General features: G+C 41.1%; 1 protein-coding gene across 2 annotated transcripts in view; it reads left to right on the top strand.

Moving 5' to 3' along the window:
• Positions 1–5,472: 5,472 nt before the first annotated feature.
• LOC126092129 (inositol oxygenase-like) overlaps positions 5,473–26,508 on the top strand; it is a 36,557-nt gene continuing 15,521 nt past the window's right edge. Inside the window, exons 1-4 of one of the 2 annotated variants that reach the window (XM_049907574.1) lie at positions 5,473–5,600; positions 16,505–16,800; positions 18,442–18,613; positions 18,689–18,897. In XM_049907574.1, coding sequence (XP_049763531.1) covers positions 16,780–16,800; positions 18,442–18,613; positions 18,689–18,897 — 402 coding nt within the window. In that variant the 5' untranslated portion in view covers positions 5,473–5,600; positions 16,505–16,779. Of the gene's footprint in view, positions 5,601–16,504; positions 16,844–18,441; positions 18,614–18,688; positions 18,898–26,508 lie in introns of both variants that reach the window. The other variant, XM_049907575.1, reaches the window with a different exon arrangement.

Raw genomic sequence — 26,508 nt, 5'->3', positions numbered from 1 at the left:
GGTGCACCTCATGACTCAAATGTTGTTCCCCGACAATGATGCCATGCTTCAGGACGATAATGTACTGCCAGCCGCTGTGGCCGAGCGGTTCTAGGCGCTTCAGTCTGGAACCGCGCGACTGCTACGGTCGCTGGTTCGAATCCTGCCTCAGGCATGGATGTGTGTGGTGTCCTGAGGTTAGTTAGGTTTAAGTAGTTGTAAGTTCTAGGGGACGATGACCTCAGATGTTAAGTGCCATAGTGCTCAGAGCCATTTGAACCATTTGATAATGTACCCATTAAACAGCCAGGACAGTACAGTCGTGGTATGAGGAGCATGCAACTGAACTGCAGCGTCTTTCCTGGCCAGCACAGTCTCCGGATTTGAACATTACCGCCCTTGTGGGCGGTATTGGAGCGCAGACTCCAGAGCAGATTTCCGCCTCCCTCATCACTACAGGATTTAGAAGAGGTTCTGACCGAAGAGTGGCATAACATTCCACTGGAGTGTATACAATTATTATATGCCACTATTCCAAGAAGAATCGGAGCTGTATTTTGGCCTTATTTATAAGCCATTCCCAAGTAAGAACAGGTGTTCACATTATTTTGCCTATCCTCTGTATTACTTGCTTCAATTGCTACCTTCAATAGGAAGTGAAGGACGTTAGTGTAGTCCTGGTTCTGCCGTGAAAACGTACGACTACCGTCTGTCCACCTGTCTTGGGGTACTGTCCCTACACTTATCCAACAATTTTTATTTATTTTATTTTCTTTTGCAGCGGTCCGACCCGCGGATTTGGACTCACAGCTACCTCAAGATTTTGTTAACTAGTATAACATCATAATAATTAGGCAAAACATTTATGATGGAGATAAGAATTGCCCATATGACTAGGTTCACACGAATATATGAGATTGGAATAAAGTTTTTGATTTACAGTGAGTAATTCATAGTTAAATTGTAAATAATGTTATGTTTAAGAGAACCCTTATCTGTGAGTAGCGGACAAGATACACTGTCATTCTTATAAAAGAAGAGGAAAACATTATTTGCAATTTACAGCATTACAAAACACCATTCACAATTTTGTTTGACCTGTAACATACAACATGAATATGTGATTGCAATGTTTTTAATATTGTACGTCGTATGTCAACTCACGTTGTGTAACTGCCGTGCTAACAGAACTATCTTCGGATGATTAAGTATGCCCTGGTAATGGATATCATACGTGGGTAACTGACGAATTGGTATTTTGGTTGAGTAAGGAAATTTGGCGTAAAATCTTTCAGGTATGGAGTGGGTCTCTTCTGAAACAGTTTTAATTTTTAAGTCATTGTGGATTGATGAGTTTTCAAGGATCTTTGGAGCATTTAATATTGCCCGCGATATTTTATTTTGGACAACCTGAAGTCTGTTGTTATGGGTAGACGCAGCATGACCCCATATAGAGCAGACACATTCCATTACTGGTTTTACTGACGACTCGTAAAGCAGGAGACTCTTTTTTTCCTATTTAGTGACGACATTCTGTTCATCACGGGATATAAAACAGTTTTCACTGTTAGTTTTCTTCACAAAGTGTTACATGTTTCTTGAAGGTAAGGCGGATTCAGTCCAACAACTGCTTTAATTGAAGAACGGCAGGGGGTTTGTAAATTCTGTCTTTTACTTTTATAAAAGGCTGCTTTAGTTTTTCCCACATTTATTTTGACAGACAGTCAGTAAACCACTTTTCAAGCGTTAGTACACTCTTTTGGAATTCGTCATGAATATTCGTTACGTTGTTTTCGGTGTAACACTTCATTCTATCATCACTAGTGAAGAGAGCTACGTATAGTGGGAGCAAGTCCGGTATGTGAGGTAAATATATTTCGTCCCAAGAGGCAATCTCGCGGTACTCCAGCAAGTGCAGGGTGGACCTCACCAATGAATACACTAAAATCACGGCCTTTAAGATAGGAACTAATTGATCTGCTAATATAAAGTCGAAGCTGGGGTTTTGTCAACTTTTATAATAAGCCATTATGCCATGAACTGCTATAGTCTTGATCAGTGAACAGATATATGAATGACCTGCTGTGCTGCTTGTATTAATAATCTGCTGCACGCGCTGTTTGCATTTTCGACATTCGCTCCAGTTGTTTCAATTTCAGAGGCTGTGTACTATAATAATATTTATGCAAAAATTTTACTCAAAATGATACACGCGAGGAGTCAGGGTGGGATACTTCTTACGAAGTATCAAGTGAGTTTCTGTAAAGTGCGGTCAGAGTGAACTAACACAATAATGAGACCAATGGACTTGTGTTACGGAGGTACAGGGTTAAAACCCTCATCAAGCCATGCAGAATTATGTGTTCAATGGTTTAGCTAAGTTACTTGAAGCTAATTTGGGGAAAGTTCCTTTGAAAAGGACATGGCGTATTTCCTTGCACTGTCATTACCGATTATCAGATTGTGCTACTTCTCTAATGACATCGTCGTCGGTGAAACATTACATCCAGATGTTGCTTCCTGATGTATTGCGCATAACTACAACGAAGGCTTTGTCTTGTATTGTAGTGATTAATTATAGAAATCCAATCCTGGTGTATACCTTACTTTTTTACCTTGGGGAACCAACTCCTCGCTGAGTATCTCACTGAGTATCACCATAAAAAATTTCACATTTATTCACTCCATTTAACACTGAGGCGTTCCTCGGGATATGCTCGAGATCAGTGCTGTTTGGTCTTGCCAGCAGGAACTTAATGTAACTTGCCTGTGAACGTCTGGAGAAATGCTAAATTTCCGAAAAATTTAAATTCACTAACCAAGAAAAATGCGAACTCTTAACAGAATGAAAATTGAAGGACAATAGAAGCATCTCCTGTTGAATATTTTAGTATACAATTAGTCACACTAGTTGTCGTATTGACCCATTTATAATTCTTTTTGTGAAGATCAATAAATTACATTTTTTACTTGTCAGTCCTGACTCGGAATCTGTGCACTACTTACTCGGATGCTTGAAACTTTAAGTGCACATTAGCGACATGTTTAGCTTAAAGTAGACAACAATCATGTCATTCCAGTCATAAGAAATTAGATCAGCACGTATTTCTCTTTCTGTTTATAGTACGCTAATGTCTGTAACCCACTTCCCTCCAAATCGTGTCCTCAATTCAAAATTGTATTCGATCTGTGACTCATCTCTATTGTTCCTAACACATTCCAGTTGTATAATTGTTTTGATTTACATTTTATTCATCATCCCTCTTCGTTTCATTTTTTCCGTTGTTATTCCGGCTTCTTTAGCTGCCTCAAAGACTCACTTTGCACTTTCAGCCACTCCCATGGAAGCAGTTTCCACCTGTGATAGTCTCATATCGTACCCAGAAAATATTCCTAACAACACTAGGCCTTTTCAAAGATATACAAGGGAAAACGTATGGGCATCGGCAAGAGCTTCTCCTAACAAGGCTCCCAACTCGAAAAATGGATGTGTATTATATCTATCTCCAACGGGAGTCTAATGTCGACATTTGACCTGCCAAAGCAGCGGAAACAAGGGTGCGGCCACACACTAAAAGATCTTTAAGTTGTTTCTCAAAGAACTTCTCAAGTCCAATTAAGTTCTCTTAACTAGCTATTTGTTAAAAACACTTTAAATTTCGATTAATATGAAAAGCAAAAGTTGATTTTTGTAGCGGATTCACAAGCAGGTGACCGTAACAGACTGTAATTTTTATAAATGAAAAGCATCAACCACATCTGATGCTCTGGCTTACTTGTGTAGAGGCTTACATTCTGCTGTCATACATTATGCTTGGGATACGCACAGTTCCTACGACACGATTCTGGACGGGAAACGTAATGTGTACTATACTAGGCAAAATTATTTCACTGACGAGACGGACATCTGTATTATACTCTGTTACTTAAGTAAACAGTTAATACTGTCGTACAAGGAGGTATATGAAGATGATAAGTGTAGTTCAGGGCGAACAGATATTGCGTTTTTCAAAGTATAAAATAAAAGTTTTTCTTTTTGAAAGTTGAAAAAAAGTTATACCTACGAGGTGCATTCAAGTTCTAAGGCCTCCGATTTTTTTTCTCCGGACTGGAAAGAGATAGAAACATGCTCATTGTTTTAAAATGAGGCCGCATTCATTGTCAATACGTCCCAGAGATGGCAGCACCGTACGGCAGATGTAATTTTACCGCCAGCGGCGATAATGAGAACTGTTTTAAATACTTAAAATGGCGACGTTTTCCTTACTTGAACAGCATGCAATCATTCGTTTTCTGAATTTGCGTGGTGTGAAACCAATTGAAATTCATCGACAGTTGAAGGAGACATGTGGTGATGGCGTTAAGGACGTGTCGAAAGTGCGTTCATGGATGCGACAGTTTAATGAAGGTAGAACATCGTGTGACAACAAACCGAAACAACCTCGGGCTCGCACAAGCCGGTCTGACGACATGATCGAGAAAGTGGAGAGAATTGTTTTGGGGGATCGCCGAATGACTGTTGAACAGATCGCCTCCAGGGTTGGCATTTCTGTGGGTTCTGTGCACACAATCCTGCATGACGACCTGAAAATGCGAAAAGTGTCATCCAGGTGGGTGCCACGAATGCTGACGGACGACCACATGGCTGTCCGTGTGGCATGTTGCCAAGCAATGTTGACGCGCAACGACAGCATGAATGGGACTTTCTTTTCGTCGGTTGTGACAATGGACGAGACGTGGATGCCATTTTTCAATCCAGAAACAAAGCGCCAGTCAGCTCAATGGAAGCACACAGATTCTGCGCCACCAAAATAATTTCTGGTACCCGCCAGTGCTGAAAAAATGATGGTGTCCATGTTCTGGGACAGCGAGGGCGTAATCCTTACCCATTGCGCTCCAAAGGGCACTACGGTAACAGGTGCATCCTACGAAAATGTTTTGAAGAACAAATTCCTTCCTGCACTGCAACAAAAACGTCCGGGAAGGGCTGCGCGTGTGCTGTTTCACCAAGACAACGTACCTGCACATCGAGCTAACGTTACGCAACAGTTTCTTCGTGATAACAACTTTGAAGTGATTCCTCATGCTTCCTACTCACCTGACATGGCTCCAAGTGACTTTTGGCTTTTTCCAACAGTGAAAGACACTCTCCGTGGCCGCAAATTCACCAGCCGTGCTGCTATTGCCTCAGCGATTTTCCAGTGGTCAAAACAGATTCCTAAAGAAGCCTTCGCCGCTGCCATAGAATCATGGCGTCAGCGTTGTGAAAAATGTGTACGTCTGCATGGCGGTTACGTCGAGAAGTAACGCCAGTTTCATCGATTTCGGGTGATAGTTAATTAGAAAAAAAATCGGAGGCCTTAGAACTTGAATGCACCTCGTATAATTCCAGTAGTAAAAGCTTCATCATAGTTGCTACGAGTGTCGTAAGATACATATTTGTTACGATACCATTTATCCATGACGTAGATGACCCCACGGTCGCCCGGGGCTGGCCAACGGTCGCTTTGTAAGCTGATTAGCCTTCAGTTAGCTGCTTGACTTCGTGAGAGAGTGTTCAGCAATTAAGCAGGCGTTAAAACTGATACTACAGCTTTGGTGGTGAAGTTGGAGACTTAAAGGTTTGTTTCCGAAAACGCTACTGTTTATCTACTTTTTAAGACACTGTAATTGATTTTACCATTGCTGGATTACGCACTTTTCGTTCGTTCACAAAGCACGACAGTGAAAACAATTCAGGTCAAAATTAAATGAGCGCTGAATGATACATGAAATGATGGCATATTCCAGTGTGTGGCATCGATGATTTAATATTCTCGATGTTGCAGATGTAGATCAGCGAAAATTATTGAAAGGCAGTGAAATGACTTCAGTCGCATGAACTTTAGTGAACTTCACTGTCACTACCACTGGACACTTGTTACCAGAGACACCGACTTCCCATTCGAACAATTCGCACTTCTTCTCTTTGCAGTATTTACGTGAGAGTAATAACGACCAGGATGAATGACATGAGTTATGAAACACAAGGTGTGATTTAAGCTCTGCCCGGAAGATAGCTAGCCAAAAACAGTGAATATTGAGTAGAACTGGGCTTCTCAGTGAAGACAGTCATAAAACGTGTGAAGGTAATATTATAACACAAATTTCTTTCTGCGATATGAGAGGTAGCGGGAACAAGCAACGTATAGCGAGAATGTGGGCAGGTATGATGGTTAACTTTATTCTTTTTGGATAGTCGTATGTAATTTTTTTGTGTATCTTCTAATGGATAATAATTCACTTGCAGTAGTCAAAGCGGTAGTAAAGCATACCATTCTACACTGTGAACAGAAAATGATATATAGGCTTCGTGTATTAGCACGTCAGACTGAATACGTTAAGAAAAGCACAGAAGCGTAACGGGATAACCGCGTGGCAGTCCTTCTTTGATACGTCCGTTTAAAGCAGTTTCTTTTTACGTAAAATGAGACGCAACGAATGCACAGCATTCCATGTCGCGCAGAAGATTCGTGTAGTGTTGCAACTACTGCTGTTCGCTAACATTATTGCCTTCGGCGGGATACTTTCAAGTTATGAGAAGTAGTTAAGTTGATTTCTCGTGGCCATTATCCCTTCGCATACTGTTCAGCAACAGTGTATCTTCGTATTTCTACCTTAAGTGTTCACACTAGAGCAACACTTGTACTGTCTTCAGTAACTGTTTTCCAAGGTGAAGGAAAGACGCCGACAAAAGGTCTCTGAGTATAACATTCAGTGGAAGTTACGCTACGAAAAAGTTCTGATCTCAGGGTATTGTTAGATATGATACTGTCGCTATCGGGTACATGTAAAGGAACAAATAATGTATGTTATAGAGACGTCGTTGAAATTTCGCTGTACTAATACGTCCGTTTTTACTGTTGAATCGAAATTTACTCTAGCACTTCCGCGGACGCATCATCTGATCAGTATCCTGCGTTCCATCTTCGTGTTTTGGTATGCCAAGTTTGAACAGCAACTAAATGTTTAATTAAGCTCATAGAGATCGTATTAACTGAAAAACGTATTTTTCGCGCACTGTTGAGAGATAAATAGTCCACTGTAGTGCGGTGGCACTTCTCCGAAAACATTCTGAAGAAAATTCTTGAGATAGCGTGGGTGACAGAGCAATGAGAGAAATGATGTATATTCTTTGGTGCAGAATCATGAAATTCGCTGTACCGGTTTATACACGAAGATGATGTGCAATTCAGAGTCGCTGAAGCAGTCGCAAGAAGACAATAAATGTTTTCATATACGAAATAGTGTAGCAACTGCTGGTACTAGAATTTACAGTAAATATCATGGTGTATGTGCGCAGTTGCAAGCTGCGGTTATGACGTCACAGCCGATCCAACAAACACTCAGGAGCCCACCACCGCCGTAACAATTGTGATGTCACTGCGTTCTGAGTGAAGACAAGATCGTTTACATTAGTATTTCTTATCAGTGACTAAGGATTATGTACTGAGTTGCTTTACAGTTTTCAGAGTACTGGGGGACTAACCATTGCAGGCAACGAAAACATTTGAAATTAAGTTTTATTTACTTTCTAATACAATGAGACGAAACAAGTGGATAAATTCATATAAACATACCGATTCGTTTACAGTTGTTAACGCCTGTGTGTACTTAGTATATTTTTTCTGCTTAGTCTTATGAAAGGGATATGAAAAGTGAATTGCTGAAACTTCCTTCAAGAGGCTATTTGGAACATGACGGTTTTCTAACCCATCGTTCAGAGTAGATTTTGGTGGTGGTAATGAGTGTAATAGTGAAAAATTCGCACACAGAAACGAAGTTCCTGTAAACATGTAGAACCGTTTTTACACGGAAGTATAATACCAACTAACGAAGAGACTGTTAGTAGAGAAAACATTGCCGGCCGCGATGGTCTAGCGATTCTGGCGCTGCAGTCCGGAACCGCGGGGGTGCTACGGTCGCAGGTTCGAATCCTGCCTCGGGCATGGATGTGTGTGATGTCCTTAGGTTAGTTAGGTTTAAGTAGTTCTAAGTTCTAGGGGACTTATGACCTAAGATGTTGAGTCCCATAGTGCTCAGAGCCATTTGAACCAGAGAAAACATTAATTATGAAAACAATGTTGTAAATGCGACAATACGCCTTAGTGTCACCAACTAGAAATTAAAGAAATAGAAATAAAGTAACTTAGGTAAAAGAATGCAGATTTACAGGTTCGTATATCTCGATGTATTGCTGAGTTACTTAAAAAAAATGGCTCTGAGCACTATGGGACTCAACTGCTGTGGTCATAAGTCCCCTAGAACTTAGAACTACTTAAACCTAACTAACCTAAGGACATCACACACATCCATGCCCGAGGCAGGATTCGAACCTGCGACCGTAGCGGTCGTGCGGTTACAGACTGTAGCGCCTTTAACCGTTCGGCCACTCCGGCCGGCTGAGTTACTTAAAACATTGTCTAAAAGAGTTTGGGGATTATTTCGCTGACTGTCAACAGCAAGTGGTCATGAAAGGACGGTGTCCTAAATGACCATCTCAAGATTTTGCAGGGGCTGCACCTTCACGATGTATGGCATTTGTTTTTAAATATCGAATATTTTTTAAACTAATACATATGTTAATTGTAATACTAATAAACTATAACACGAAAATCCCGATAGTATTCACAATCATGTGTGAATTGAACGTGCTTATAAGATTGTATGTGACACGATGAAGCGAGAGGGTCATCAGTGGTGTCAGCTCTCATTGCATATCTGCGCATGATAGGTACAGCTTATTGCAGCAGTCGTGGTAGCAACAGCACGAACACCACAATTGGAGTAAGAAAACTGATCCATCACTGTCACTACTCAAGCAGTTTTCCTATACGACATAATTACTCTTGATAGTTTCATTCTTTGCATATTAAGCATGGCAGCGTGAAATATGTGTAGAGCTTTGTATAGCTCATATTAAATACCGTATTTCATTCGTGCAGGCAAACCATGATAACAAGTAAAATAAAACCCATACTAAAATTCGCATTCGTGTCTTTCGTGTGTATCACTATTACCACTGAGCCGCTGGAACTCTCCTCATATATCAGTTCATAGCATACACTTCTTTCTTTCCACATTTAACATGCACCATAGAGGATCTCTCCTGCCTAAAATCCAGTTGAAAATAAAAATTCCGGAGAATTTGACCTCGCCACAGTGTCGGAGCTATTACTGAGACTGAAGTTCTTTTAAAGCAAACCAGCTACTCGTACACGTGGCTTTGTATTTTACAAAAATACAGTAATACTGGAGAAATAGAGGTACTCAGGTTCCAAATCATATACAATTTTAAAGAAGAGTTAAACCAGATTAAATATACATATAGACATCATTTTCGGCATTTCTGAAGGAATACAGCGACTACTTTGGTACCAGTTATGACGTTTTTGACTGCAGATAACTCTCATCATTGGATGTTAGACGTTTCCGGGCATTGTTCAATTTCTCCTGTGTGCATTTATTTTATGTCGTGAAGTCAGAATCTGGAATATGATGATTATCTATATTAGCAAAAAGCTAACAAGGTTCATGGAGCAGGGTCCGAGTTGTACGTTGCCTGCCTAACAGCTTTTAGGGTAAAAAACATTATTTTCTTTTATGTATTTTATACATTTTATAAAAATGTATATAGGTATGTATGTAAGTATGTGTGTTGCACATCTCCTCATACACCTCTGGGTCTATTTCAACCAAAGATGGTACAGAAGTTGGACAGAGAGAGGTGTGCGGAAAAGAAGGATAAAGAGAGGGGGAGCAAGAAATAGAGGGAAGAGGAGGATATGAACAGAAGGGAGAGGAACAGATGGGCAGAGAAAGGAGAGGGACAGAGAGAGAGGAATGAAGGACATGATGGACAGAGAAAGGAAAGAGGAGAATATGGACAGAGAGGTGGAGGAGGAGGTCACAGAGAAAGGGAGAGCAGGAGATGGACAAAGAGAGTGGGGAGAAGGTGACAGACAGAGAGAGGAAGAAGGAGGAGATGGTCAGATAGAGGGGGTAGGAGGAGGAGGATAGAGAAAAGGGGAAGGAGATCGATGAAGAGAGGGGGGAGATGGATAGAGTTGGACAAAGAGAGAAAGACGTAGATATTGGCAAAGATAGGGGATAGGAGGAGATGGATAGAGAGGGAAAGAAAGAAATGAAAGAAGCAGGGATGTGGAGGTGTATGGAGAAAGAGGACGATACTAAGGATCAGAGACGGGAAGGAAGAGATGAACTAAAAGAATAGGGGAATAAATAGATGCCAAGGCAAAGCCGGGTACTCAGCTTGTTTCATATAATTATTAACCGAATAATTAATTCAAAATGCTGTCATAATCTACAAATTATGAGGTATAATCTTATATTAAAGATTTTACACAGTAAGACAAGTACTACACTTAGAAGCTGTTTATATGTCTCGAGCCAGCGTGACTCAAGGCATGCGTATCACCCTGACTATATTCAGTAAGTATTTGAGACTCAGAGACTACCAACAATACATAAACATTTTCTGAAATTTTTTCTCTCGTACATGCTTGGTGCCAAATATTTAACGCATTAACGCACTGGTAACGTAATCAACCGTTTGAAGCTGTTAACTAAATGTTAGTTCGATTCATTAAAGAGTTGTTTTTTGGGAAGTGGCGTATTTAGTGGTCTTTGATTAGGGATTGTCGAGACGACGCAAATCTTTCGGCAGTCGTTACTTACCTGAAGTAGTATGCTCTATGTATAGTTTTATGTCTGCATTCATAACTGTTTCTCATGTGTCTGGAATGATATTCGTAATATTTATTATGTGTTTAAATTCGTACTTTTAACTACTAAGCTCGACACAGTCTAGAAACAATGCACATTTCACAGCTGACGAGGAACGCCAAATACATTATGTGCTCAAAAGTATCCGGACACCGGGAAGAAATCGTGTTGAAAGAAGCAATCGCCATCCCCCAATTGCTCTTCAACAGTGGGAAACAAGAAGGTGCTTAAAATATCATTGCAGGCATGTGCTGTGATAGAGCCACGCAAAACAAGAGGTACAAGCCCCATCCAGCAAAAACCCGACCGCACCATAACAGCACTGCATCCGAATTTTACTGTTCGCACTACACACGATGGCAGATGACATTCACCAGGCATTCGCTATACCCATATCCTGCCATCGGATCGCCACATTGTGTACCGTGATTTGTCATTCCACACAATGTTTTTTTTTTTAACTATTCAATCGTCCAATGTTTACGCTCCTCACATCTAGCTAGGCGTCGTTTGGCATTTACCAGCGTGATGTGTGGCTTATGAGCAGTCACTAGACCATGAAATCCAAGTTTTTTCACCTCCCTCCTAATTGTCATAGTACTTGCAGCGGATCGTTTGGAATTCCTATGTGATGGTCTGGATAGATGTATGCCTATTATACATGACGACCCTCTTCAACTGTCGGCGGTCTCTGTCGGCCTGTATGCTTTCTGCTGTATGTGTCCTTCACGTTTCCACTTCAGTATCACATAGAAAACAGTGGACCTAAGGATGTTTAGGAGTGTGGAAATCTCGTGTACAGACGTGTGACGCAAGTGACACCCAATCATTTGACCATGTTCGAAGTCCGTGAGTTCCGTGGAGCGCCCCTCTCACGTTGTCTAATGACTACTGAGGTCGCTGATATGGAGTACGTAGCAGTAGGTGGCAGCACAATGCACCTAATATGAAAAACGTATGCTTTCGGGGGTGACCGGATATTTTTGACCACATAGTATACGTCCGAATCATAACCGGTAATGGTTACCAACAGCGATTTTAGTACTATCGATGTGCTCTTTTTGTAGGACTTAGATGTTGGTGACAGTCCACTGGTTTAATTTTCAGAATGAGTTCGAGTTTGACTTGGCAGAGGGGTTGCAGTTTCGACATTAGAATGTCAAAGCTTCACAACTGTAGTTCTTCATTATACACTCCTGGAAATGGAAAAAAGAACACATTGACACCGGTGTGTCAGACCCACCATACTTGCTCCGGACACTGCGAGAGGGCTGTACAAGCAATGATCACACGCACGGCACAGCGGACACACCAGGAACCGCGGTGTTGGCCGTCGAATGGCGCTAGCTGCGCAGCATTTGTGCACCGCCGCCGTCAGTGTCAGCCAGTTTGCCGTGGCATACGGAGCTCCATCGCAGTCTTTAACACTGGTAGCATGCCGCGACAGCGTGGACGTGAACCGTATGTGCAGTTGACGGACTTTGAGCGAGGGCGTATAGTGGGCATGCGGGAGGCCGGGTGGACGTACTGCCGAATTGCTCAACACGTCGGGCGTGAGGTCTCCACAGTACATCGATGTTGTCGCCAGTGGTCGGCGGAAGGTGCACGTGCCCGTCGACCTAGGACCGGACCGCAGCGACGCACGGATGCACGCCAAGACCGTAGGATCCTACGCACTGCCGTAGGGGACAACACCGCCACTTCCCAGCAAATTAGGGATACTGTTGCTCCTGGGGTATCGGCGAGGACCATTCGCAACCGTCTCCATGAAGCTGGGCTACGGTCCCGCACACCGTTAGGCCGTCTTCCGCTCACGCCCCAACATCGTGCAGCCCGCCTCCAGTGGTGTCGCGACAGGCGTGAATGGAGGGACGAATGGAGACGTGTCGTCTTCAGCGATGAGAGTCGCTTCTGCCTTGGTGCCAATGATGGTCGTATGCGTGTTTGTCGCCGTGCAGGTGAGCACCACAATCAGGAGTGCATACGACCGAGGCACACAGGGCCAACACCCGGCATCATGGTGTGGGGAGCGATCTCCTACACTGGCCGTACACCACTGGTGATCGTCGAGGGGACACTGAATAGTGCACGGTACATCCAAACCGTCATCGAACCCATCGTTCTACCATTCCTAGACCGGCAAGGGAACTTGCTGTTCCAACAGGACAATGCACGTCCGCATGTATCCCGTGCCACCCAACGTGCTCTAGAAGGTGTAAGTCAACTACCCTGGCCAGTAAGATCTCCGGATCTGTCCCCCATTGAGCATGTTTGGGACTGGATGAAGCGTCGTCTCACGCGGTCTGCACGTCCAGCACGAACGCTGGTCCAACTGAGGCGCCAGGTGGAAATGGCATGGCAAGCCGTTCCACAGGACTACATCCAGCATCTCTACGATCGTCTCCATGGGAGAATAGCAGCCTGCATTGCTGCGAAAGGTGGATATACACTGTACTAGTGCCGACATTGTGCATGCTCTGTTGCCTGTGTCTATGTGCCTGTGGTTCTGTCAGTGTGATCATGTGATGTATCTGACCCCAGGAATGTGTCAATAAAGTTTCCCCTTCCTGGGACAATGAATTCACGGTGTTCTTATTTCAATTTCCAGGAGTGTATTAAATATGGCCACTGTGTCCTCTGACGTTATCTTTTTAGTTATGTTGCGCATTAATATAGCCCCTAAATACACCCGAGTGCAAAAAAGTATGGACGAAAGTAACTTCCGAATGATGTGTCACTGCCGAATAACAAATAGCTTGATGGTTTTTCGATCATAAATGCAAAGAACTGCTACCGAATAGTGTGGTAGGTAACTGAAATAAAGTTTTAACATGGCTGTCTCTCAGCAACCGTATGTAAGTTTCAACGTAGAATTCATACAGCCATCCGGTTTGAAACAACTGTTTGGTACGTTGTCCTACGTTTCAACATCTCTAAGGACATCTTCATCCGAACGAAATTTTAAGAAACTGTGAAGCTACCTTGCAAGGGGGCAATGGTCAAAGTTTAGAGCAGATATGCTCAAGTCAAAAATTAAAATTAGTACGTTCCTTCCTTTGGCACGTTTACCTTTCTAGGAACAACATCAGACTGATGCTGATGAAGACGTCCTTAGAGGTGTCGAAACCTAGGTCAATGTACCAAACAGTTATTTGCAACCGGTTCGCTGTGTCATTTCTAAGCTGTAACTGAAATATCCAATGAGACGAACAGAAATGGCACTATTATTCAAAGACAATGCTTGATGTACTCTCGTATGGCGAAACATGAGAACACGTAATGCATCCCAGCAACAGTGTCGTCATGATCGTTTTGGTGCCCATGTGTTGTAGTGTGGGGACGGATTATGTTGCATGAGCGTACTTACCTCCACATCTCTGAAGACTGTACACTCACTGGTAAACGTTACTGTAGAACTGTACTCCGTCTCACGTGTATCTTCTCAGGGATGCATTCGTCCCAGACTTGGATGATAATGCGCTACTGCCTTTAATCGGACAGGTGGAGGTGCTCTTGGAACAAGAGGATGTTCTCCGAATGGACAGACCCGACTTAAATCCCATCGACCATTGTGGGATGCGCTGGTGAGACGTATTGCACCCGTCCACACACACCTACGACCATCCAGAAATAGTCAGCAGTGCGGGTAGAAGAACGGAACACCCTGCCACAACAACTCCTCGCCAAATGTGTGGCAGGGTTGGCATTGCCGTTTACTAAGATAACACGCCATATTAAGGACTACGTCCCGCCTTTTTTAATATGAAAAGGACCATCGTAATTCGTGGTGACTTCAACATAATTATTGCATTTCTAAACAATTGTCATTTCTGATCGTCTCACTACGTATTTCCTTCAGTTACTTTCTGTGCTATATTGAAGCGGTTCTTTCGACGTATATCCCAAGTTTCATGGAGCTACGTTACTTCGCAGTGAGACATCATGCAAAAGTTCCTTTCGTCCATAAGTTTGGAACAACAATCTATTTGAACGACTTGCTGAGCTCCGTATTTTAACTATCAGTCTCGGATACTGTCAGCTTCCTAATTCCAGCTGCGGGGGTTGTCTTGAATTTATTCGTATACACACATTAAAAACAGTTTTGCATCACGCCATTTCCAAGAACTGACGTTGACTGTGGATATTTTATAACAGACACAGTCCCTCTGACTGTCCAGATATGTCACTAGACCAACCAAAAGATGTCAACAACCATGTATGAGCAGCGACTATTAGACGGAGGGGGTCCGACAGCTGATCAGTTCGTAATTCCACCAGGTAGGAGGTACTTGGATAGTGTTGTCTGTAGTTCAACCATTCCTAGACCGTCATTACCGCTGTTCGATCGCGTCCGTATTTTTATTGTGTGCCAGGAAGGGCTCTCATCAAGAGAAGAGTTCAGGCATCTCGGAGTGAACCAAAACGATCTTGTTCGGACATGGAGGAGATACAAAGAGACACGAACTGTCGATTACATGCCTCGCTCAGGCCGCTCGAGGGCTGCTACTGCAATGGATGACCGCTACCTACTGATTATGGCTCGGAGGAAACCTGACAGCAAAGCCACCATGTCGAATAATGCTTCTCGTGCAGCCACAGCACGTCGTGTTACGACTCAGACTGTGCGCTGTAGGCTGCACGATGCGCAACTTCACTCCCGACGTCCATGGCGAGATCCATTTTTGCTAACCACGACACAATGCAGTGCGGAACAGATGGGCCCAACAACACGCCGAATGGACCGCTCAGGATTGGCATCACATTCTCTTCACCGATGAGTGTGGCATATGCCTTCAATCAGACAATCGTCGGAGACGTGTTTGGAGGACACCCGGTCAGGCTGAACACCTTCTACACACTATCCAGCAAGTGCAGCAAGGAGGAGGTTCCCTGCTGTTTTGGGGTGGCATTATGTGGGACCGACGTACGCCGCTGGTGGTCATGGAAGGCGCCGTAACTGCTGTACGATACGTGAAATGCCATCCTCCGTCCGATAGTGCAACCATATCGGCAGCATATTGGCGAGGCATTCATCTTCATGGACGACAATTCACGCCCCCGTCGTGAACATCTTGTGATGACTTCCTTCAGGATAACGACATCTCTCGACTAGAGTGGCCAGCATGTTCTCCAGACACGAACCCTATCGCACACACGCGGGATAGATTGAAAAGGGCTGTTTATGGACGATGTGACCCACCAATCACTCTGAGGGATCTACGCCATATAGCCATTGAGGATTGGGACAATCTGGACCAACAGTGCCTTGATGAACTTGTGGATAGTGTGCCACGACGAATACAGGAATGCATCAATGCAAGAGGCCATGCTACTGGGTACCGGTGTGTACGGCAATCTGGTCCACGACCTCTTAAGTCTCGCTGTATGGTACTGCACCATGCAATGTGTGCTTTTCATGAACAATAAAAAGGGCGGAAATGATGTTTATGTAGATCTCTATTCAAATTTTCTGTACAAGTTCCGGAGCTCTCGGAACCGAAGTGATGCAGTTTTTTTTATATGTGTACAAAGAACAGTCGTTCATTATACCAAGTGAAAAGTGTGTCCAAGCTTTTCTTGTTTTTCTGTATTTCCTTATCACTCTCCAACTTTCCAGTTGATAACAGAGATAAATGAACCTGAATAAAGAAAATTAGAACCAAATATTAATATATTTCTGAAATTTGTGCTGAATCCGTCTCCGAGGCAATACAATAAGTTTGTGTCTATACATCAACAGGTTTCACAGTGGCGAAGGATATTCCGATCGAGTCTGTGGGGCTCCGAAGCGGCATCGGAAGCGCCTACCGCGGCAGTGCATCAACCCAGAGGTTGTGGCTACAGGGTTATCACGAGGCCGACGTTCGGCCGATCTCAGTGGACGTGACGGCAACGGGCCAAGCGGCGACGGGGCGCTTCCGGCTGTACATACGGTAAAAGGGCGCCTGCAGGTTTTGGGAATCTTAGCGGAGACCGCCCACTCCAGACCTAGTCACAGGTGCTCCCCGAGTCTCCATGTCTGCCGCCAAAGTCATGGTGAATATCCAGCGTCGACGTCACATCTGCTCTACGCAAACTGGTATAGTCCGCATTCAGCATGCCTTTCCTTTACTGCCTAATATAATGTAGTTGCTATGTCGAATAGCGGATATACCTCCTCAGTTTTTCTGAATGCGGTCTGTCTACTGATATTTCTTGGATTGAATCAGTACACAAGTATTCATCTCCCAGCATTATTTTGGTTTATCATTTATGGTTATTTCATAACACACGTAACGTCGTTTTTCAATTTTCAATTTTCAAGAACTGTAGAGGTAAGTAACGGAGTATAGTACAAACGTCCCTCTCATCACTGAAATAGTTATGTACTTAGATGGTGCCTCGTATAGTAAACATTATGTTTACTATTCAGAGCGGTTCTAGTCAAGGTGTCGTAGGAACTGTGTGCCTCGCAAACATAACATATGCAAACAGAATGTTTGCCTTTACAAAAGTAAGCCAGAGCATGATATGTGTTTGGTGCTTTTTATTTACAAAAGGGGCAGTAAGTAGCTTTAACCAGTGTCGTAACAGATGTTCGGACAGAAAACTGATAATTTTGAGTGAAAAGCGTCAAGTATCTTCGCATCACATAGCTTTAGGTAGGCAGTTAACATTATTCGAAAAGATATTTCTGGTTCATTGTGATTTTCTTTACCGTGTGCAGCCATTTAAATAAATCTGCAGTTCCAGTATTGTTAACATTTCTTTTCATTAAGTAGGAACTGGAACGTTACTAGAACTAATCGAAGTAGGTATTAATAATGATGGAATGACAATAGTAGACTGAAACGACATCAGTTTGTAACGCGAGAAACGCAGTAAATTGATTTCATAGGCTCAAAAGGTACGAAAGTAACATAACGTAAAATAATGATTAGGTCCTAGTTTTCTGCTATTCCTATGTTCTGACCATGTGTTCAAGATAAAGGAAGATACTGCCATTGAGCAAAAGGGTAGTCATTACAGTAGGTGGATAATGAGGTAAAAGAACAAAAAGGGAAAAGACTGAATTGTATAATAAGGCAGAAATAGCGCATGGACACACATTGAAAAGAAACTTGTACAAATTCCAGTAAACTCATAGAAACGATGGATGAGCTTTTATACTTAGATCAGTTGTAGAAAACGACTGAATCGACTGCAAAAGAAGTAAAACGATGAGTCAAAACGATATCGAATGATTTTGGTAAACTACACAGAGATCCAAATATGTCCGAAATAGCAATCTGAGAATCAGTGGTTTTAGAAGTAAGTCAGCTGAAAATTGTTCAAAAACTGGGGAATGCTCATCGATCAGTAATAAGCCGCCTATTGGAAATTATTTTGTCTACGATCCAGAACTACAGCGACGGATACATACATTCGGACTTATCGGATCATTTATGGAACAAGTGCTAATCATAAACGTGGTAAATGCTAATAAAAAATTTTCATCTTGATTTTTTTCCTTTCAGCTCTTCATCATTACTCTCCCTTATGAAGAGTCCTCGTACACTATGCTTCTCCTAACAGAAAAGAGAGAAAGGGAACAAGATATGTTTTTGTGTCAAATTTCTAACTGTAGTTGTTTGTCATACACGTGTCACCAAAATTTTTCCATTGTCAGTTATTAATGTGATATTTCATGTTTTACAGCCAGGTTCTCTGATAGACCCGACGGAGATACTTAGGCCAGAGCCTATACATGCAGGAAAACCGATTGCCCTTTTCAGGGACTTCACCATCGATGTAAATGATCCCATTAAGGAGAGGGTTCGCTTGCACTATGACAGCATGCATAGGTATCAGACGGTGGAATTCGTCTTGGGTAAGCTCTGCCTATTCTTCACAGCACCTTCACTAGTTCGTGTCATTGCCCAGTTACATCTACACTTCCTTTCAGAACAACATGAGAGGTGGCTGAAGTTCGACAAGCTTCAAGCAACTATCATGGAAGCTCTGGAGACACTGAGCACGATGCTCGACCAGAGTGACCCGGACGTCGACTTCCCGAATATGCTGCACGCTTTTCAGACGGCAGAACGCATCCGCCAGGACCATCCAGACTGTGAATGGTTTCAACTCACTGGTCTACTGCACGATATGGGAAAGGTGGAGTATTCGAGGCCAGCAGACCTCGCTACCTGTTGCTCATTTTTCATTTGTCAACATCTGTTTAAGAGTTTCACAGGCATATTTTCCCCATTCTTTTACCGCGTTGATTTTTTTGCGCGACAAGTTCACTTCAGCTCTATATGATTTTTAAGACTGCCTGATTTGATGTAGATCTAAATCCATTACACTTTGTGCAGTGCCTGTCTACATTGATGGAAAACGATTTTGCATGCTTTTCATGCTTCCTTCACCGTCTTAAGCCTATTAATGCCAGAATAAATGTTGAGAATTATGCTAAAACAAACTGTATTAAAATCATTGAGTCGATCTCTGAGAAACGAAGTCCTCATACTAAAAGAAAGGAAAAATGTTAGGTAAAAATGTGTCGGTAAATACTTCAGTTAAAATTTATAGCTCAATTAACATTTGATACGATGTGACCGATGGAAGTTAACATGACGATGAATTTTTCCAAACTTCTAACTAATGTTCCCCAAGCAGTTGGACGTGTATGCACCACTTGACCCTAGCATAGTTTAGTTACACTGATCCACGTTCCTTGCCTGATTTCTATCATGACAGTCTGATAGACAGGGGAAGAGGAGTTTCATAGCATGGACGTTCACGTGATTTAAGTGTCTTGGGAATAGTTAAAAGGAATCAGTTTACGCAATGAACGTTCCATTGGAAAGGTGGTTTGATATCACGCCACAGAAACTTGTGATATCGGTAACAGCATTTGTGATTTGTAACAGCTCATTAATATGTACTTCCGTGTGCGTGTAGAAGCAAAAAGAGATTTTCTCTGAGTTTGATGACATTAAGAAATATGACTACAATCCGACAATTCCAAGCACATAATATATTATCGCACAATACTGAAAACAATTTCCATAAATATATTCAAACATCACGTTTTCTCTATTTTTGAGTAAGGACTTCTAACGCTAAAGTTCATTCAGGTATTTTTGATGCACTCTATATAGGTATTACTGTGTGTTTTTTACAAATACTCTCAGTTAATTACTTTTGACTGCATTAGAATTTTATCATCTGTTCAGGAAAAAGATTTTATTTGTTGATGAGACCAGACGATGTAATGTGTATTAACAGAAACTGAAAGATGCAATGAAATATAGTCTTCTTGGCCTCAAATACAAATATGAATATTTCATCAAATGAAATACGGCACGCTCTAGGAAGGCCAGCTATTAAGCAAAAGAGAAAACTGCATGGAAGCCTGGTAAGTATTAGACCTTGGTAAAAGAATACACACTTCAAGCTCTAAAGAAAGCAACGTGAGACGGCAAAGCATAAGCGATCTTTTTGTGTTACATTCCGTCGCACATTAAAAATAAAGCATTAAAAAATTTGAGAAATCATCACGTTAATCATGAAGATACATGGACACTAACTGATGTAATAGGCTGAGGCGACAAAAGTCATGGGATACCTTCTAATATAGTGTCTGACCTCCCTTTGCCCGGCGTAGTTCAACAACTCGGCATGGCATTTACTCAACAAGTCGTTTGAAGTCCCCTGCAGAAATAAATATCCATACTCTCTCTATAGCCGTCCACAATTACGAAAGTGTTGTCGGTGTAGGATTTTATATATGAACTGCCCTCTCGATTATGTCCCATAAATGTTGTCTCGAATTCACATCGGACAATCTGGATGGCCAAACCATTCAATAGAACTGTCCACAATTGTCTTCGTCGAACAATAGTGGCCCTGTGACATGGAGCATTGTGATCCATGAAAATTCCATCCTTAATTGGGGACATGAAATCTTTGAATTGATGCAAATGATCTCCAAGTAACCGAACATAAACAGTGATCAGTTCAGTTGGACCAGAAGACCCAGTCCATTCCAAGTAAACACAGCCCACATTATTATGGAGTCACCACAGGCTTCCACAGTGCCTTGTTGATAACTTGGGTCCATGGCCTCGTCGGGTCTGTACAGTATTCGAAGCGTACCGTCAGCTCTAACCAATTCAAATCAGGACTCATCTGACCAGGCCACGATTTTAGAGTCGTTTCGGTCAAACCGATATGGTCACGAGTCAGGAGACGTGCTGCAGGCGAAGTCGTGCTGTCAGCAAAGGCATTCGCGTCGGTCGCCGTCTGCCATAGCCCATTAACGACAACTTTCGCCGCACTGCCCTGACAAGTATGTCGTACGTCTCATTTTGATTTCTGTGATTATTTCACGCTGTGCTGCTTGTCTGTTAGCACTGACATCTCTACGCAAACGCTGTTGCTCTCGGTAGTTAAGTGAAGGCCGTCGGCCATTGCGTTGTCTCAGGTGAGCGGTAATGCCCGAAACTTGGTATTCGCGGCACACTCTTGACACTGTGGATCTCGGAATACTGAATTCCCCAGAGATTTCGAAATGGAATGTTCCATGTGTCTAGCTCCTACTACCAGTCCGCGTTCAAAATCTGTTAATTCCGTCGGGCGGCTACAATCACAACGGAAACCTTTTCACATGAATCACCTGAGTAGTAAGGACAGTTCCACCAGTGGAGTGCCCTTTTATACCTTGTATACGCGATACTACCTCCATTTTCATATGCACATCTTGCAGTCCAATGACTTTTGTCACTATGTATCTACAAGGATAAGAAAGTAAAAGTTATAAATATAGTAGTTCACGTCTATTACTTTTTATTATTCGGTAATATTTAACATGGTGTCATAGTTCGATGCCTCTCTAGGGACTGAAGAATAGTGCAGGAGTATATGAAGAACGTAACAGAGAGGCGTGTGACTGGTTTGGGGGGCGGTAATGAGGGATGGAGGGAGGAGTGGGTAGCTTGGACGGGAGGAGAAAGATAGGGTTTATGGGAGATAGGAGGCAATGACATCTGTGTCGGCTACAGGAAACCTAAGGCAGCGCGATGGTCTTTTCGATGAAATAATTGTATTAAGTGTTATACAGTCGACCATATAAATGAGTAGTAAAGACAAACATTATGCAATGGACTCCAGCTAGAAATAAGTAGGCAAATGTCTGATTCAGATATATAACATAGTTTTGGTCTTTAAAGTCAGTGAATTTCAACCCTTTGGGAAGGAGGACGTACGATTTGCCAAAAAAAGATGATGTTATGGAATCAGTGAAAGTCAGAGGCAAGCTGGTATGGAATCTGGGAAGAGCGGAGGAGAATCGTTGTCCCATCGCTCCATCCATTTGGTTTGACTTCAGAACGATAAAGAACACAGTATTCAAGGCAATTATTCCAGTCTCACTTTTTATCATATATTTCAACCTAATGTAAGACTAAATGGTGTCGTTACTGGTTTCAACTTAGTACCAAGTCATCATAACATGAACTGTTTAAAACAAAAGGAACTAGTAAAATATTAGGTTATTAAATCATAAACCAAATTAACTTTATTATCAGTCTTGCACACCAGAATTCAGTGCATAATAACTCGTCAACCCAAGCAGCCCCAAGAAGCCCCCACAATGCTAAAATATCTGCTCTCTGATTTTCGGAACTGAAGGCTACATTTGATTACATAATACTGTAAAATTGGTAATCCTCAAACCGCAGTTATAAGATTAAGAATACTGACTGTGTGAGAAAGACATCTTAACGTAAATGCTAGTGAAAATTTCTTAAATACCTGTGTAGAGAAGCTTGACTTGCAGTAGTAGTAGCATATTTGACACTCTGAACGTCATGTGACCAGTGTTAAGTGTTACAAGATTTAGGTTAGCATCTCATTTTCATAGAACAGAAATGCAGGAAGTTCTTGCCACATTCATCAGTAATTTCCATAAATTTAAGAACATAGAGATTCATGACTTTTGCCTAGAGTAGTGTATGGAAACATGTCCAACAAAAGCAGAATTTCATAATAAATTCTCCATAGGAGTAACTATATACTAAGCACCTGCAGATCTGTTTATAGATCACCTTGAAGCTCTTCTGACCTATGTGACACCAAAAACATCAAAGAAATAGTGGTTGCTGGTGATTTTAACATAGATTGTCTAAAAAAAACCATTCAATAAGAATTTCTTACATTCAGGAAAAATATCATTCAATTCTAATTCCCAATCTAGGGTAGCTAATTTCTCACAAACAGCCAGTGATAATCTATTTATAGAAAGGTATAATGAACAAAATTATATTATAAAACCAGCAGTCAATGCTCTCTCAGACTATGACATGCAGTTACTTTTGTTAAATCTTAATAGTGAACAGGATATAAAATCTACTAAATATAAATTCAAGCGAGTAGTCAATAAGCCAAAAATTAATTTTTTGGGGTACTCCTCAAAGACATGAAATGGAGTCATGTATGCACTGGTCATGGTATGAAAAGTACAACATTTCTATTAATAAAGTCTTTACATTGTTTGAATACTGTTATCCTTCAAAACTAACCCAGATTATGCCAAAGTCAACAAACGGAAATTAATTGCTCAAGGAATCGGAAACTGTTTCTGTCAGAAAGATAGTAATACAGATATAAAAGCAAAATTCATTATGAGGAAAAGATAATCACATCAGATAACAAAATAAAGACAATATGTGATGTAATAAAGAACAGAGTTCTAGGATCAGATATGAAGAGGAGCAGGTAGCATTAAGAGTAAATGATACATTGGCACCAGTTTGTGCAGTGTTGAGAAACTTTTTAAAAAGCATTTCTTAGCTGTTACTGAAAATACAGATATGGGACTGTCAGGTTCAGTAGACGCTACCACAGGAATGTCTCAGACCAGTCAATACAATTAATTTCAGAAACATGAATAAGATACTCATTACACCAGTAGAAGAAATATCCATCATAAAATCTTTAAAATTAAGAATTCTAGTAATTACATAAAACACAAACTAAGTGAATTAAAGATTGTAATTCTAAGTAACATATTAAGTTATCTTTGTAATCAGTCATTCATCTGTGGAAAATTTCCTAAGTGGTTGAAATATACTGAAGTTAAAGCTTTCAGAAAGGAGATAAGGTAATGCCATTTCCATCCAGTTTCACGTTTATTAGCATTCTCAAACATTTTACGAGAGATAATATAAAATTAGTTTCTTATCAATCTGACAACAAATAATATATTGTCAAAGTCACAATTCACGTTTCAAAAGAATTCTGATATTGAGAAGAGTGCCTACACATACAGTGAGAATGCACTTCATTCATCAGACAGTAAATTACAGGCTACTGGTATATTTTGTCGTATGACAAAGCCATTAGTATGAATCACAATATCTTTTCAAGTACACTAGAATATTATGGGGCAATAAGAAATGCTGCCAAATGGTCTAAATCCAACACCTTTCACAAGAAACAAAGGGTATCATTAGGAAAGGGATATGTATTAAGCTATGAGTCATCATCAATTTGCAATTAATTATATGTGGCATCTGACAAGGCCTTGTCTTAGGGTTCTTCCTTTTTTATGTTTAATAGTGACCTTTCATCTGCAACACTGCCAGATGCCAAAATTTTTTTTCAGATGACACAAACATTGCAGTAAATAGTGAATCAAGTATAATCTTAGAAATATCGGTTACTGGACATTAGTAAATGTTTTTTAGACAATTATTTATCAGAAAACTTTGAAAATAGCGCACTACATGCAGCTTGCAACTTGTAAGACGTTTCCCATCAGCATATGCCTAAAATATGATGACAAACAAAAGAAGCTGACAATGTTAAATTGTTGGAGTTAGAACTTCATAATAAATTCTGAGAGGAGAGATCTACAGAACTGCTGAAGTGCCTAAATGCATCTCTGTTTTAAATATGAATAAACTCAGTTTCTTCTCCATTGATGGATTTCTATGCAGAATCAACTGATACATGATGTTACATATAACATCAAGCAATGCAAGTAGTAGTGCAATTGGACTTGCGTACAAATAAGTGTTGTGCAATGATTTTTCTGTTTGATGAAGCATGGCTACATATAGCCTAAGAGTAATCATGTGCACCTCAATCTGTTGAACATTTGTATTTAAATGACACGTTATTTATTACTGTTTTAATGAAAATATGCTTGAGATTTCTTTGAATTATTTCACATCCACGAGCACCATTTCACTTGGTATCTGTAGAAATTACATTAGCAGACTTGTTTTTCTTTGTAATATTTGTTGCATATTCGTATATTTCTACATCCTGGAGGATCTCCTGGAACGAAAAGTGCATCTAATCTACCTAATCCGCTTTCAGATGCGATCCACAAGTAGCAAACTAGTAGCTGACTCTCACTGTAACATATCACAAGATACTTCGAAAAAGGCTTTGTATCTGATATTGTTTTGTTCGTTTCATGACTGATTTGGGTATCATTCGAATTAGTAAAAATTTCAAGCTCTTCCAGGATATTTAAATGGTATACTTTAGGGACATAATGAAAGGTAACCAGATGTTGTTGTATGCATCCCACCTTGTGTACACATTTTTTAAAATGAGTTATATACAATAACATTTTTCATATCTATCACGATTATCCCAAGAGATTCCAACTGATACACTTACTTAGCTTCAAGTTTTTAACTAATTAAAAAAAGTAACATCAGTTGTTAAATGTCAATTATCAAAGAGTTATGAGAATATTTTTATCTTTTTTTGCATCTTTTTTGGATCTCTTCTCCCTTTTCTGCCTCTTCCATTGTTGGCGTTCTTTTTCTTGAACACCTGATCTTGTTTAATAGTAGCTTAATTTACCAGATCCTTTATATTGGCTGTTTAGTGCACACTTGCGACCGCCAGATACTAGTTTGGCGTTTGAGACCACATCTAATGGTGAAAATCATCTATTCCGACTCTAGTTAATCTACACGAGCTATAAACTTTTTTTGCTATTCGTCACTTTGAGATGGCTTTACCTCCCAATAATTATTGCATTTTGAATTCTTGTAGCTGTGATTTAAGAAATACTAATCTAATATTGTTACGTTGTCAAACTTAGCCTTCAGTTACAACAATGAGAGCACAGAGTTGTTTCCTTTGTTAGTATCTCTCTAATTGATGAGCTTCTGTGTAAGTATTTAAGTATGAATGGTTTTGTGTAGAAATTAATTGCACTCGTAATTTTGTGTCCTATTACTGTGCTGTTCATCTCTACTTTCTTTTTAAACAGATCTGATGTGACTTGATTATAAGCCGAAAACGGTGATGGTACAGTTTGTGTGATCTGAGGCTGAACTGTTATATATTACAAGACAGTCATTGTGTTTTCCTTAGGCAGTATACCTAGACTGCGCAATTTTGCACGTCATTAAGTCTGTGTGATTGCATATTGCTCTATAGTGACCTTCACCTGCCATGAAGTAGAGAGACGTTTTTGACCATAACTACCATAATTGAGTGTATAGAGGTGTGGATCACTATGGGTATTGTATCAGTGTTGGCGGAGTATCGAGGGAAGTCTTAATTTAAAGGCTCCTGGCTGAAATGGAAAGTATTATTCTCACTCCGAGGAACATCGTTTTCTGTCTCTGCAGTACAGAGAGCTTTGATCTCATAACGGACTTGAAGCTATATTTTCTTCCTTTTAAAGCTCAAATTTAAAAAATGCCGTCGGTCACTATGCAGGGTGTTCAAAAAAAGATGTCGAATACTTTG

The sequence above is a fragment of the Schistocerca cancellata genome, chromosome 7 (assembly GCF_023864275.1).
Source record: "Schistocerca cancellata isolate TAMUIC-IGC-003103 chromosome 7, iqSchCanc2.1, whole genome shotgun sequence".
Classification (NCBI taxonomy): Eukaryota; Metazoa; Arthropoda; class Insecta; order Orthoptera; family Acrididae; genus Schistocerca; species Schistocerca cancellata.
Note: the sequence above shows the minus strand (reverse complement) of the source record. Positions and strands in the feature narration are given on the sequence as shown.